Raw genomic sequence first — 13890 nt, 5'->3', positions numbered from 1 at the left:
AAGAATTACACCAGATCATACCAGACGTGTCAATGACAACTCTTTATGACGCTGTGACTGTCAAGTTAGGGTACAGGAAATTGTGTGCGCGCTAGGTTCCAAAACTGTTAATGGAAGAACACAGAAAGAAAGGGATGGGCTTTGCACTCGACTTCCTCACACGCTATACTGAAGCAGGTGATGAGTTCCTTGATCACATTGTGACAGGTGACGAGACGTGGGTTTATCACCATACACCTGAATCCAAGCAAAAATCAATGCAATGGCGCCATTCGAATTCACCAAAAGCCAAGAAATGCAAAACGTCAATTTCAGCGAAGAAAATCATGACTTCAGTTTTTTGGGACAGACAAGGCATTCTTCTGTTGGAATTTATGCCTCCTGGAACGACAGTTAATGCTGCTGCATATTGCCAGACTTCGAAACGTCTTCGAAAGGCAATTCAAAACAAACGCAGGGGAATGCTGACAAGTGTAGTTTGCTTGCTTCATGACAACGCTCAGCCTCACACAGCGCTCGTAACCAAAGCACTACTCAAACAATTCAAATGGGACATATTGGACCATCCGCCGTACAGCCCGGACCTTGCGCCCACCGACTTCCATGTCTGCCGTTACCTGAAGTCACATCTTTGTGGAAAATCATTCCACGACGATGAAGAGATCAAAGATGAACTTGAAATGTGGTTCCGACAACAGGCAGCAACCTTCTATGACTGTGGGATACAAAAGCTTGTGCACCGACTTAACAAATGTTTGGATAATGGGGGTGATTATGTCGAAAAATAACAATTAATCCAGTTAATAAGATGTAACTGACGTTTTCTAAATAAATGTCCTATTTAAGGACTCCGAGCCATTGTATCTTTACTTTTCGAAATGCCATCGTACTTGAAATAATGCAGTGCAAATCATCAGCTGTACCAACACAACTTAATTCCTTTTAAGTCATCTCATTGTCACTGTAGGCTTGTACCATGGGAAGTAAGGAGAGTTTGTTGTTGGTGGCTGGTATCCTCTTTATATTGTACAACTGCACGCATTTATTAACACCGTTCTTTATTCATAAGAACAGAAAGTTACTTAACTCAAGATAGTCCAGGTATTGTGGTACAAGCTTTCTGTAATAGTCCACGTTAGCCTCGCTTCTGGTGAAGTACACGTCCCACCATGCACACTGCTCTGGTCACTATGCGCTGCCTGAGACTGTCTGCGACTGGGCTGCGACCGATGACTCGGTGACACACTGGATGACTGACTGTTACAGACTGCGCCATCCGGTCCACTGTGGCGATATAAATACTGGCGGCCAAGAGGGCGTTGGAGGCGCATTTCTTGCGAGTCTGTCTTTGGCCTCTACCTACCTACTTGCAACCTCTTTGCTGCAGCTTACACCAACACAATTTTTCTACCAGTTGCGGTTCACAAAAAGATCATCATGGTGAAAGTCTGGACATTGGTGACCATATTTGAAATTTGTGATTTTCTGACATAAGTTGCTGTAATAATATTGTGTGAGCCAAGACAGAGACAAGTTTATAGCGAGATGCCATTGTAGGGATATGTATGTGTAAATCACCAATGTCCAGCTGTACATCCAGGGTTGATGGGTTTGTTAACCAAAACCAGTAGAGGGATATGGTTTTGATAGTACACCTGGTGGTTTGCAATGTGTTATTTCAAAAAAATCATCTTTGGTTGTGTGGTGTCGCTAGTATTCACAGTGTGTGTGTGTGTTTGTGTGTGTGTGTCTGTGTGTGTGTGTGTGTGTGTGTGTGTGTGTGTGTGTGTGTGTGTGTGTGTGTGTGTGTGTGTGTGTGTGTGTGTGTGCTCGTGTTTTCTTTTGGCATATGCTGCTCATACTGAGGTTCTAAATTTCGTCGCACAGTGCTGTCTCATCGTATTTGTTCCTTGAAAATTATAGGGTGTGTTGTTGTTGTGGTCTTCAGTCCCGAGACTAGTTTGAAGCAGCTCTCCATACTACTCTATCCTGTGCAAGCTTCTTCATCTCCCAGTACCTACTGCAACCTACATCCTTTTGAATCTGTTTAGTGTATTCATCTCTTGGTCTCCCTCTACGATTTTTACCCTCCATGTTACCATCCAATACTAAATTGTTGATCCCTTGATGCCTCAGAATATGTCCTAACAACCGATCCCTTCTTCTAGTCAAGTTGTGCCACAAATTTCTCTTCTCCCCAATTCTGTTCAATACTTCCTCATTACTTATGTGATCTACCCATATAACCTTCAGCATTCTTCTGTAGCACCACATTTCGAAAGCTTCTATTCTCTTCTTGTCTAAACTATTTATTGTCCACATTTCACTTCCATGCATGGCCACACTCCATACAAATACTTTCAGAAACGACTTCCTGACACTTAAATCTATACTCGATGTTAACAAATTTCTCTTCTTCAGAAACGCTTTTCTTGCCATTGCCAGTCTACATTTTATATCCTCTCTACTTCGACCATCGTGAGTTATTTTGCTCCCCACATAGAAAAACTCATTTACTACTTTAAGCGTCTCATTTCCTAATCTAATTCCCGCAGCCTCATTCGATTTTATTCGACTACGTTCCATTATCCTCGTTTTGCTTTTGTTGATGTTCATCTTATGTTCTTCTTTTCAAGACACTGTCCATTCCGTTCAGCTGTTCTTCCAGGTCCTTTGCTGTCTGTGGCAGAATTACAATGTCATCGGCGATCCTCAAAGTTTTTATTTCTTCTCCATGGATTTTAATTCCTACTCCGAATTTTTCTTTTGTTTCCTTTACTGCTTGCTCAATATACAGATTGAATAACATCGGGGAGAGGCTACAACCCTGTCTCACTCCCTTCCTAACCACTGCTTCCCTTTCATGTCCCTCAACTCTTATAACTGCCATCTGGTTTCTGTACAAATTGTAAATAGCCTTTCGCTCCCTGTATTTTACGCCTGCCACCTACAGAACTCGAAAGAGAGTATTCCAGTCAACATTGTCAAAAGCTAGAAACTTAGGCCTGCCTTTCCTTAATCTATTCCATAAGAGAAGTCGTAGGGTCAGTATTGCCTCACGTGTTCCAACATTTCTACGGAATCCAAACTGATCTTCCCTGAGGTCGGCTTCTACCAGTTTTTCCATTCGTCTGTAAAGAATCCGTCTTAGTATTTTGCAGCCGTGGCTTATTAAACCGATAGTTCGCTAATTTTGACATCTGTCAGCACCTGCTTTCTTTGGGATTGGAGATATGAGAGTTTCTCGAAGACGTCACGCAGCTACATTTTTGCACTTTATTTCATCATTTGTTGGATTATTTTCGAACACATACTTCAGGTATGGCAGCATTTGCCACGACTTTTTCCATCCTGTATTTTCCGTCCGGTGTTGCATACTCTAGCAGGGCAAAAAATGGTCTTCTCGTGACTTTGTGAGAATTTCAGACCACAGACTGAAACTGAACGAGTCGATCCGCTGTGTGCCCCGCAGGCTACAAGTTCGCCATGATGGAGATGAAGGTGGTGATGTCGACGCTGCTGCGCCACTTCCGACTGGAGCCGGCCAAGGGCCGCGAGTCGCTGCGGCTGGCCTACCGCATCACTATCCGCGCGCGCGGAGGAATCTGGGTGCACCTGTCGCCCAGGACGCCGGCCGCCGCCGCCGCCGCCGCCAGCTAGCGGGCGGGCGGGCGAGCGCAGCACCCTCCGCCAGGCACCGCGGGGCTCCCCGCGTTGCGTTGGGGCGCCCTCAGCTCTGCTCTGCCCAGAGCGGAAGCGCGGCGCCCCTCGAACAGCGGGGTGGCCGCTCTCCCGCGGTACGAACCACCGCCTGCCTTCCGTCTGCGACCAGAGTCTGGGGACACACTGCACGGGCGGACCGACTCTCCGGCCCAAGTGATACGCTTTAAGACTTTAAACCGCGTTATTCTTCTCACCTTGATGGTGGACCTCGTGCACTGAGGGCACACATCTCTCTGCAAAGAACCAATGTTTACTGAGTTTTAGATTGTCGCTGTGCACTTTGCATTTGAGGATCTGCTGTCCATGTGGTGAAGTAATACTACCGTACGACGAGCTACACTTTTCTGTTTACATGCGTGAAATGCACTCACAGTCTAGAACCTGAACCACCTCTACCCTCTCATTAAGACTGCACACTTGAGAGTCTGCAGTCAGCTGCAGAAGTCAGACTGGGGCAAGTCAAGACTCAGCTGCACTCGTGTGCTGACATTCAGTACGAAATTTTTCGGAACTGATATTTACAGTTCACGTGTATCAACAACAAGCATAGCTACAAGAATTATTTCTTCAGTGGATGTGCGCCATATGTATAGGAATAAACACATCATATCGAAAACCTAAATAAAAGGTTGTGATGCAGTACATTTCGAGTTGCTTAGCGTAGAAAGCTGATAACTATTTACGTAAACTACCAACAAACACAGTCACTTAGTAGTCATCTGTAGACCTATTTTTTACTCCAGAACAGACGTTTTGCATAATCATAAGCTCAGTATAGGTCCACTTGCGTGGGAACGTTGTCATTCTCAGCGTACTTCTGAGAAATATGCCCATCTCTGATCATTTCTCAGGCTTATAAACATGTTCCTCAAAAGTCACTAGAATGTCAAAGACAAGTTTCTTGCTGTCTTCGTGAAGCGGGAACAGTTAGCTTCTTTTAAGGAGGATTTTGAATGTCACACATCCTTAGTCCAGAGTAAGTGTCACCAAATGCTGTAAAAGAACTCTACAGAAGGCAACCTTCGTGTCTTCTGTGTAAACAGAATCGTTATACTCCATGAGCATACTCATGGAGGGTACTGTTGCTCATTTCTTTTAATTTTTATACCACAATGTATTCCAGCAGTTTTGTTTCATTATCATAATTTATGATATTATTGTCATTCTTTAAATGTAACAGTCATTGTTATGATATTAGACTATTTATCTAATGAAGATTTCTCATACATTTATCGGTTAATTTATTAGTCACATAGGACAAAATATTATATACCTATACTGTATGTGACCTGCTTTGGACAGTAGCGCTTAAGAGTCATATTTCAGAGTGTCCTCTCGGCGGATAACGACAAATCTGTGTATTCGATTCAAAGCGTTGCTGTTCAAAGGTTTACCTCTTTAGCCTCATTCACTGTAACACTCTAATATCCAAAGCCTTACGTATGAAAAAGTTATAACTATGTGAAAATCTTACAAATATGGTCAAATATATTTTATACCGTATACCATTTGTGGCCCATAATTACTCTTGCCGAACCTCTTCTGTTCCTCTGTTGTGGATATCCCATTGAAACTGTTGCAGCAAAAAAGGTTTAATTCTGCTAACAATTAATTTATTCTTCAAGCGAACTGAAGTAACCAGTCTCATTGTGCAAAGAATGAGTAATATAAAACTACAAACTATACTGAATCAGGCCTGTAAGTATACAAGATTTCGACCAAAAAATGACATAAAACAGAATTTTTCTTTGTTTCCTTACACTACAAACGTCTTTCAAACTTTTTGAGATGCTTTTGTACGACAGTCAATGAGGCTTTCGTTTATTATGGCTTGTACTGAAGGACAGAAATAGAAAGGAGGAAGAGAAAAGCGTGTTACACTCGCGTGAGGAATATGCAAAAAAACTGTAACTTCTTATGTGTACCGCGTTGTATGGTGTTCCTTGTTAGGAGAGCCAGTGTAGGTGCAGAAGAACAGCAGGTTGTAGTATTAGATAACGTGTAAGATGCACAAACCTACCACTCAATACTCCTGCACTAGGGTAAAAATGCTTTTGACTACTGTGTGATATTTAGTGACAGTCGGAGGCATGATGTTCCCTCCATGTCTCTATCATCCCCCATCCACTACAGACCTCTTTACAGCATTGCTCCATTGCCATAGCCACAACCGAAAAGAAATCTGCAGGTGGGACACAAAAAGAAATTAAACGTGAAATTCAAATGTTTTGAGCTACCTGACTTGTGGAATACGATTTTATGTCTATGGATTATATCTATGGTTTCTACGGTTGTTGTATATCTGATTTTATACCTATGGGACGGAAACAGAATGAACAAGTGCGTCCACTGAAATTTATCCAAGAGTGGGAAAGATTAAAAAATTGCCATTTTTGATATATTTGATTTGGTGAGTTTGGAAATGTACAGTAACCTAAAACGTAAACTTGAGAGGACTCAAATAAAACATTTGGTCCTCATATGACTGAACATTATCCATTCAACGTTTTCTTGCAAATCACTTTGATGCCGAAATGGTAAGCATCTTTACCGTAAGTGAATCTGATTACCAGTTCTGTTCGGTTAAGATTTGCTGTACGTATCATGTAAAGCTTCTGTAGAAAAACATTCACCACAACAACCGATAATCTGTTGTGATTAAAACGTTACGCACCTGTCCATTTAATGAAATCCTGAGCTGACTGTGCCTATCCTGAACTATCATGTATGTGGTATTATCTGGTAGAGAGCGTCTATTTCTGAAGAAACACAGAGTGAGATCGCTGATGTGGAACACAAGCACACTTCAGTCACATACAACATAAACATACACAACTGAAACAAACAAATAAATAAAATATCCACAAATATTATCTATCAAGTGCTGCTGCAGCAATAAATTTCCGTGGGTTACTGTTTGATATTGAGTAGACAGCACAGCTTTTTTGTACGAAAAACATCTTTCACAAAGCTAGTAAATTTGTTGCGTATTGGCTTCATACTTTCGGCAGTTTAGATCAGTTAGAATTCGGAATGTCCTCGACAATAAACTTCAGTTATTAAGCAGAGCAATCAGAGAACAAGGAAAAGATCTTTGATTGGTATAATGTTAATGGCAAGACTAAGGAACAAGTGATGACATGGGTTTAAATAACATGAATGTAAATAGTTTCGACTTCATGTCGTTGTTAACTGATTATAAATACCTAATTGCTTCCCGAGCACTATATTTAACAGCGTGGGTCCACAGTGTCAATAGAGCAAAAATTGTTTGAATTTTATCGACAGTGTCAGCAAAATGCCGTTAGTTAAATTTCAGCTTTGAAATGACCACGAAGTAAAAAACTAATAGAAAACAAGTGTCCTTGGAAAAAACCGTTATATGACCACACTTTGCTATGTGAGAAATACATAAAGTTCTGATATAGAACTATTCTTTTGTAGTAAAACTGTCATTTTAATTGGAGCTGTTACTGGAGGGGAATTGTTAAAAGTTAAATTGAAAACCGACATGAACCTATGCAACTTACTTTAATAATATTTATCGATGGTAGTTTTCAATTAAATGTAGGGTGAGAATACGCAGTGCGATTGCACAGATACACGATCCGCAGTTTCATACCTGAGACAGACGACTGTCGCAATATCTCTGGTACCGACGATCTGCTTTCGCGTTGATCGCTGGCCTCGCACTAACACAGTGATGGATATTTCATGAATAAGAGAAAATAACGTTGAAAATTTAATTAAGCTCGTTGCGTATGCTCTGAGGTGTTGTACTGTCAAGATACACCATAAAATAAACTTTCCATGTTTCAGAAAGGGACGGACAAACCGTATTAATTTAATATTATGAACATTAATTTTCAGGAACTGAGTGGACGGCTGGTTAAATATTAACTTTATCATGTAGTCCGCACGTTTATTTGCACATCACAAAATTAAATCGCTTAGAAGCTCAGACATCACACAGAATCAAATACGACGCAACGTAGCTCCAAACTCAGTCCATTGGCATATAACACGTACATGCCTTTTACTAGAGTGTTCATAATGTGTTGTAGTATAGATGAATTTTCATAACTTTATTTCTGGTATCTCTGAAGAGTTCTGTGACCCTGGTATATCGTAAGTCTTCGTGCTGTCTTCTACTATAAGTCTTCCGTAGTTTTCTTTCCTCCAACCTTCTCTCTTTCCTCTCTCCTATCTTCTTCTTTGTATAACGACGTTCTTCGTCTTACAACCACACAGACCAAACTTTCTTGCAGAACTTCTCCCTCAACCACTGATAAAGCAGCAATCAACGGACTTCCCACAACTTAATTCTGTGTACACTACCACTACATCAGCACACGCTCTCGTCCATCCTTGAATATAACTGATCCTCAACCGTCTTTTCGTTTGCAATGTTTGTAACGATGTTAATTTTCCTATCGGGTGAAGCTCCTAAAATTACAACGAAATTTCATACATACATGGAAAAAATGTTACACAATATGCCAAAATATTGGTTTTGCACAACACATTACATTGCATCTGTACAGACAAAGTCATTACAGTACAAGATAAGTAACATTAACAGAGAAAGGAAAAAATACAGTATGAAGAAAACAAAAAAATACGTACAGACTTCATTAACGTTTTTACAAAACTCTAAACGATTAGTAGCAATAAGTGTACATACAAAACGTGGGCCAAATAATCTCATTACAGTATGTGCTATGTACACAATTTTATTTTGTTAATATATATACATAGTATTCAGCAAGTTATTCGCAGGAATAAATTTTGTTCTTATACCAACAATGTTATGTTCATATGGAAAACTAAAAATCTGAAATAGAAATAAAAAAACAAATGTAATCAGGGAAAAGTGCCACATTAATATTCCTCAAAGTGGAGAATCAGGATTAAACATAAAAAACCACAGTATTTTACATCGCATATGCCAACTGAAATCTGAGATTTAGTACAAGCATTGCTTGAAATTCTAGCTAGTTTTGTGATAAGGATAAAGTATATATCCTTACAATCCCCTGTCCCCAGCCCACCAACCTTGTGGATACCCATCAGTATAAAACAAAGTGAAGTACAAAACATTAGCATAGCATACAACAATGGCTACCTCACAAAGTATTGTCAGCTACGTAATGTTGGCTCCAACTGAAAACAAATGACTACTTGCTGCAGCGTTCTGACTTTTCATTGTTTACATCTAAGGAGCTTAAAGTTAACTCAGTGTATACACACTCAGTTTTGTAATACTGTCACATTTAAAGTATGCGCAATAAGAAACATGTTTCAGATCAACTAATTCTAATATAGAATTGGCTGAATGTTTAGGCTTTGGAAAGGGGTATCTTGAACTGTAATATTATAAAATAGACACCTCTGAAGGGGTACCAGGTAAAGGTGTGTATGTTGAACCGAACTTCGATTAGTATCATGTTATTCACATGCCTCTGGGCTTATGTGAGACATCTGAATCTATAAAATGAATTTGTACCATTAATGACATTAATGTATATCTTGTGCCCAATGAGTAACCTTTCTAGCAACATTTGGACTCAGCGGTGCATAGCAGTGTATGTAATGCAGCAATTAACCACATCTCCTATTACTAAATTTCCATCATGTCGTTGGAGCACGTTATGTGCTGGGGATAAGAGGAAGACTGACTTCATGTGTGTTATCAGTAACATAAATTGGCATAGTTTGATTAGATTAGATTAATACTTGTTCCATAGATCATAAATACAGTACCTGGTATGTGTCAAGCTAACAAAAGATTGCTTTACATTCCTTAATTCAAGCTTTTTTAAATATTCTTTTAATTGTAAGATTTCTAATTTATATCTAAAAATTTATCTACCAAGTAGAAGGAGTTGTTATTCGGAAATTGTTTTAATTTATTTTTAAATCTTGTCTGGCTATCTGTCAGACTTTTGACACTATTTGGTAATTGACCAAAGATTTTTGTGGCAGCATGATTCACCCCTCTCTGTACCAGAGTTATATTTAAACAAAATCAGTTTTTCTCCTAGTGTTGTGGCTCTTCACATTGCTATTGTTTTTTAATTTGGTTGGGTTATTAATAACAAAATTTCATAAGCGAGTATATATATATATATATATATATATATATATATATATATATATATATATATATATATAGGGTGGTGAAAAATTACGTCACGAAATTTTAACCCTGGATAGCTGATGCCAGTAGGAATCGAAATTACTCGTGAAGCTCAACAACGCACCATTTTTAAACTACAGAAACTTGGCGCCATGTGCTCCAATTGATCTTGGGATTGCCCTGTTTCCAGATGCCCTGGACAACGCTTGACTGTGAATACTTTGCCTGCCGGAGACCGCGATATATCCAAGGCGATTAATCGAGTTGGGGCAGTGACAGGGCGAGGGTCGTTTGTATGTGTGAACCGACAACCATAATGCTGCCCATCAACCGACGATCGGCAACAGGGCAATCCCACGGCCAATCGGAGCGCGTGGTGCCAAGTTTCCTTAGATTAAAAATGGTGCGTTGTCGACCTACACAACATTAATAATTTTGGTTCCTACTGGCATCAGCTATCCAGGGTTAAAATTTCGTAACACAATTTTTCCCCATCCTGTATATTACAAAGCTACTGTGAAGATCCCTAGCTCCTCAAATAAATGCCTGCAAGATGATCTTGGCTGGACTCCAGCTGTTATTCTGATTACACACTTTTGTACAATAAATATTTTTTTCCCTAATGATGAATTACCCAAAAATATGATGCCATACGAAATTAGTGAATGAAATGGGCGTAGTAAACTAATTTACTTATATGTTTATGGCCAAAATTTGCAATAACTCTAAGTGCATAAGCAGCTGAACTCATACGTTTCAGCAGATCATCAATATGTTTCTTCCAGTTCCATCTCTCATCAATGCACACATCCAAAAATTTAGAATATTTTGCCTCAGCTGCAAACTTCTATTCAAACTTTGTATTTACTAGTGGTGCTGTGCCATTTACTGCACAGGACTTTATATACTGTGTTTTATCAAAATTTAATGAGAGTCGATTTGCAGAGAACTACTTAATAATTTTCTGAAAGATATTACTTACAAATTACTCAGCTAATTCTTGGTTATTGTAATTGAATTCTACGTTTTTATCATTGGCAAAGAGAATTAGCTTTGTAACTTTGTGAATATAGAGTGGTAAAATATTAATATATATTAAGAACAATAAGAGACCCAAGATTGAACCATGTTGGACCCGATTATCCAGTTTGAGAAATCTTCTGATTTTTGTGCATAGTGTGGGTTCCTGTTGTCATGTCCTAGTTTATGAACCACGGGCAACGTATGAGTGGCCAAGTAAGTGGTCCTGACAGTCGGGATACCAGTTACTTTGGAATAAAGCTGGGCATCTCGGACATATTCTGAGTCGTGGTCACCTTTGTGCTCAGACGGCAAAGACTACCAAATCCACCAGTTAGTCCCTCAACCGTTAGGGGTAAAACTCAATGGGACCCGGGGCAAGTAAGGCTAGTAACCTGCTTCCCTGGTACTTTAAATGTGATGCTGGCAACAATCAGAAATCAGAGCAAAATGCCTCGGACCTTTGGAGGTGACAGAGTCCCACCTCTAATTGACAAACCAGGGACTCCTAAGATACGACTCGGCAAACGAATGGTAGCGAGATGGGGAACTATTAATATCAATGGGGGCTACTGTGGGAAGAAGGTAGAGCTGGCAGAGGCTGCAAGTAAGGTGGGGTTTGACGTTTTAGCTGTTAGTGACATTCGGGTAAGAGGTGAGAAAGAAGAGGAAGTGGGAGAATACAAGGTCTACCTGTCAGAAGTCAAAGCAGGAATAGCACAATTGGTTGTAGGGCTTTACATCAGGAAAGAAATGGAACCCAGCGTAGTTGCAATAAGGTATGTAAACGAACGACTGATGTGGATAGATTTGACAGTGTCTAGCAATAAAATTAGGATTGTGTCAGTAAATTCGCATTGTGAAGGGACAGATCAAGATAAGATGGATAGTTTTTATGACGCACTCAGTGATGTAGTTGTTAGAGTAAAGGACAAGGACAGTGTTCTGCTCATGGGTGATTTTAATGCCAGGATTGGAAATCGAACAGAAGGGTATGAAAAGGTTATGGGTAAATTTGGAGAGGCTATGGAGGCCAACAGGAACGGGAACAACTCTTGAATTTCTGTGCCAGTATGGGCTTAGTAATCACAAACTCCTTTTTTAAACATAAGAACATTCACCGGTATACTTGCGAGGCAGGGGAACCAGATCTGTCATTGACTATATAATAACAGATCAGGAATTCAGGAAGGCTGTGAAGGACACACGTGTATTCAGGGGATTCTTTGATGACACTGATCACTATTTAATCTGCAGTGAAATTGGGATTGTGAGGCCGAAAGTGCAGAATTCAGGTCCATATGTAGGAGGATAAGAGTGGAGAAACTTCAGGATAAGGAAATCAGGCACAAGTACATAACAGTGATCTCAGAAAGGTACCAGTTAGTTGAATGTAATCAGTTGCAGCCATTGGAAAAGGAATGGACAAGGTACAGAGTCACAGTACTAGAAGTGGCTAAAGAATGTCTTGGAACAGTAGCGTGTAAAGGTAGGATGAAGCAAACAGCTTGGTGGAATGACACAGTCAAGGCAGCCTGTAAAAGGAAAAAGGCCTATCAAAAATGGCTACATACTAGAACTCAGGTAGACAGAGAAAGTTATGTTGAAGAAAGAAACAAAACCAAACAGATAATTGCAGCATCCAAGAAGAAATCTTGGGAAGACTTTGGAAACAGGTTAGAGACTTTGGCTCAAGCTGCTGGAAAACCATTCTGAGTGTAATTAGCAGTCTTCGGAAGGAAGGTAAGAAGGAAATGACAAGTATTTTGGACAGGTCAGGAAAACTGCTGGTGAATCCTGTTCATGCCTTGGACAGATGGAGGGGATATTTTGAAGAGTTCCTCAATGTAGGTGAAAATACGATGAGTAATGTTTCAGGTTTAGATGTACAATGGGATCGGAAAGATGATGGAAATAGGATGACATTTGAGGAAGTGGAGAGAATGGTCAATAGATTGCAGTGCAATAAAGCGGCTGATGTGGATGAAATTAAGTCGGAACTCATCAAATACAGTGGAATGTCAGGTTCAAAAATGGTTCAAATGGCTCTGAGCACTATGGGACTCAACTGTTGAGGTCATCAGTCCCCTAAGGACATCACACACATCCATGCCCGAGGCAGGATTCGAACCTGCGACCGTAGCGATCGCGCGGTTCCAGACTGTAGCGCCTAGAACCGCTCGGCCACTCCGGCCGGCGGAATGTCAGGTCTTAAATGGCTACACAGGATAATTGAAATGGCGTGGGAGTCGGGACAGGTTCCATCAGACTGGACGAAAGCAGTAATCACACCCATCTTTAAACATGGAAACAGAAAAGATTGTAACAACTACAGAGGTATATCTTTAATCAGCATTGTGGGTAAAATCTTCTCAGGCATCGTTGAAAGGAAAGTGGGAGTATTAGTTGAGGACAAATTGGATGAGGCCTCTTAGAGGTTGTCAGGGGCAGATCTTTAGCTTACCGCAAATAATGGAGAAGTGTTACGAGTGGAACAGGGAATTGTATCTGTGCTTTATAGATCTAGAAAAGGCTTATGACCGGGTTCCTAGGAGTAAGTTATTGTCTGTTCTACGAGATTATCGAATAGGAGGCAAACTTCTGCAAGCAATTAAAGGTGTTTACATAGATAGTCAGGCAGCAGTTAGAGTTGACGGTAAATTGAGTTAATGGTACAGAGTAGTTTCAGGGGTAAGACAAGACGTTCCTCCAGCGTGAAACAAGGGCGTATACGCCCTGTCGGTACCAATCCTGCAACGCTGCAACACAATAGTACATTAAGTTTATACCTGAAGAGATGACAGATATTTTGTTGGCTATCAACCACAAGATATGTATGTCCTAATAATGCTACTACATTTACTCCATGACGGTTGCTCAGAAAGTAATGAACCGCTTTTTTTTCTTCAACAATTCTTTATTGAACATAATGAGGATTACACACACGAAAGAACGGTGTCTTATCTACACACCCTACTTTCCCACGTAATCTCCATCCCGTTCTACGG

At 40.3% G+C, this 13890-nt stretch overlaps 1 protein-coding gene across 1 annotated transcript in view; it reads left to right on the top strand.

The window, feature by feature from the left end:
* Nucleotides 1–5226, top strand: part of LOC126260768 (probable cytochrome P450 4aa1) — a 255821-nt gene extending 250595 nt beyond the window's left edge. Inside the window, exon 13 of the mRNA XM_049958107.1 lies at nt 3473–5226. Coding sequence (XP_049814064.1) covers nt 3473–3660 — 188 coding nt within the window. The 3' untranslated portion in view covers nt 3661–5226. The remainder of the gene's footprint in view (nt 1–3472) is intronic.
* The last annotated feature ends 8664 nt before the right edge of the window (nt 5227–13890 follow it).

This window comes from Schistocerca nitens, chromosome 5 (genome assembly GCF_023898315.1).
Source record: "Schistocerca nitens isolate TAMUIC-IGC-003100 chromosome 5, iqSchNite1.1, whole genome shotgun sequence".
NCBI lineage: Eukaryota > Metazoa > Arthropoda > Insecta > Orthoptera > Acrididae > Schistocerca > Schistocerca nitens.
The sequence above is the reverse complement of the archived record's forward strand: the minus strand, read 5'-3'. Positions and strand labels throughout refer to the sequence as shown.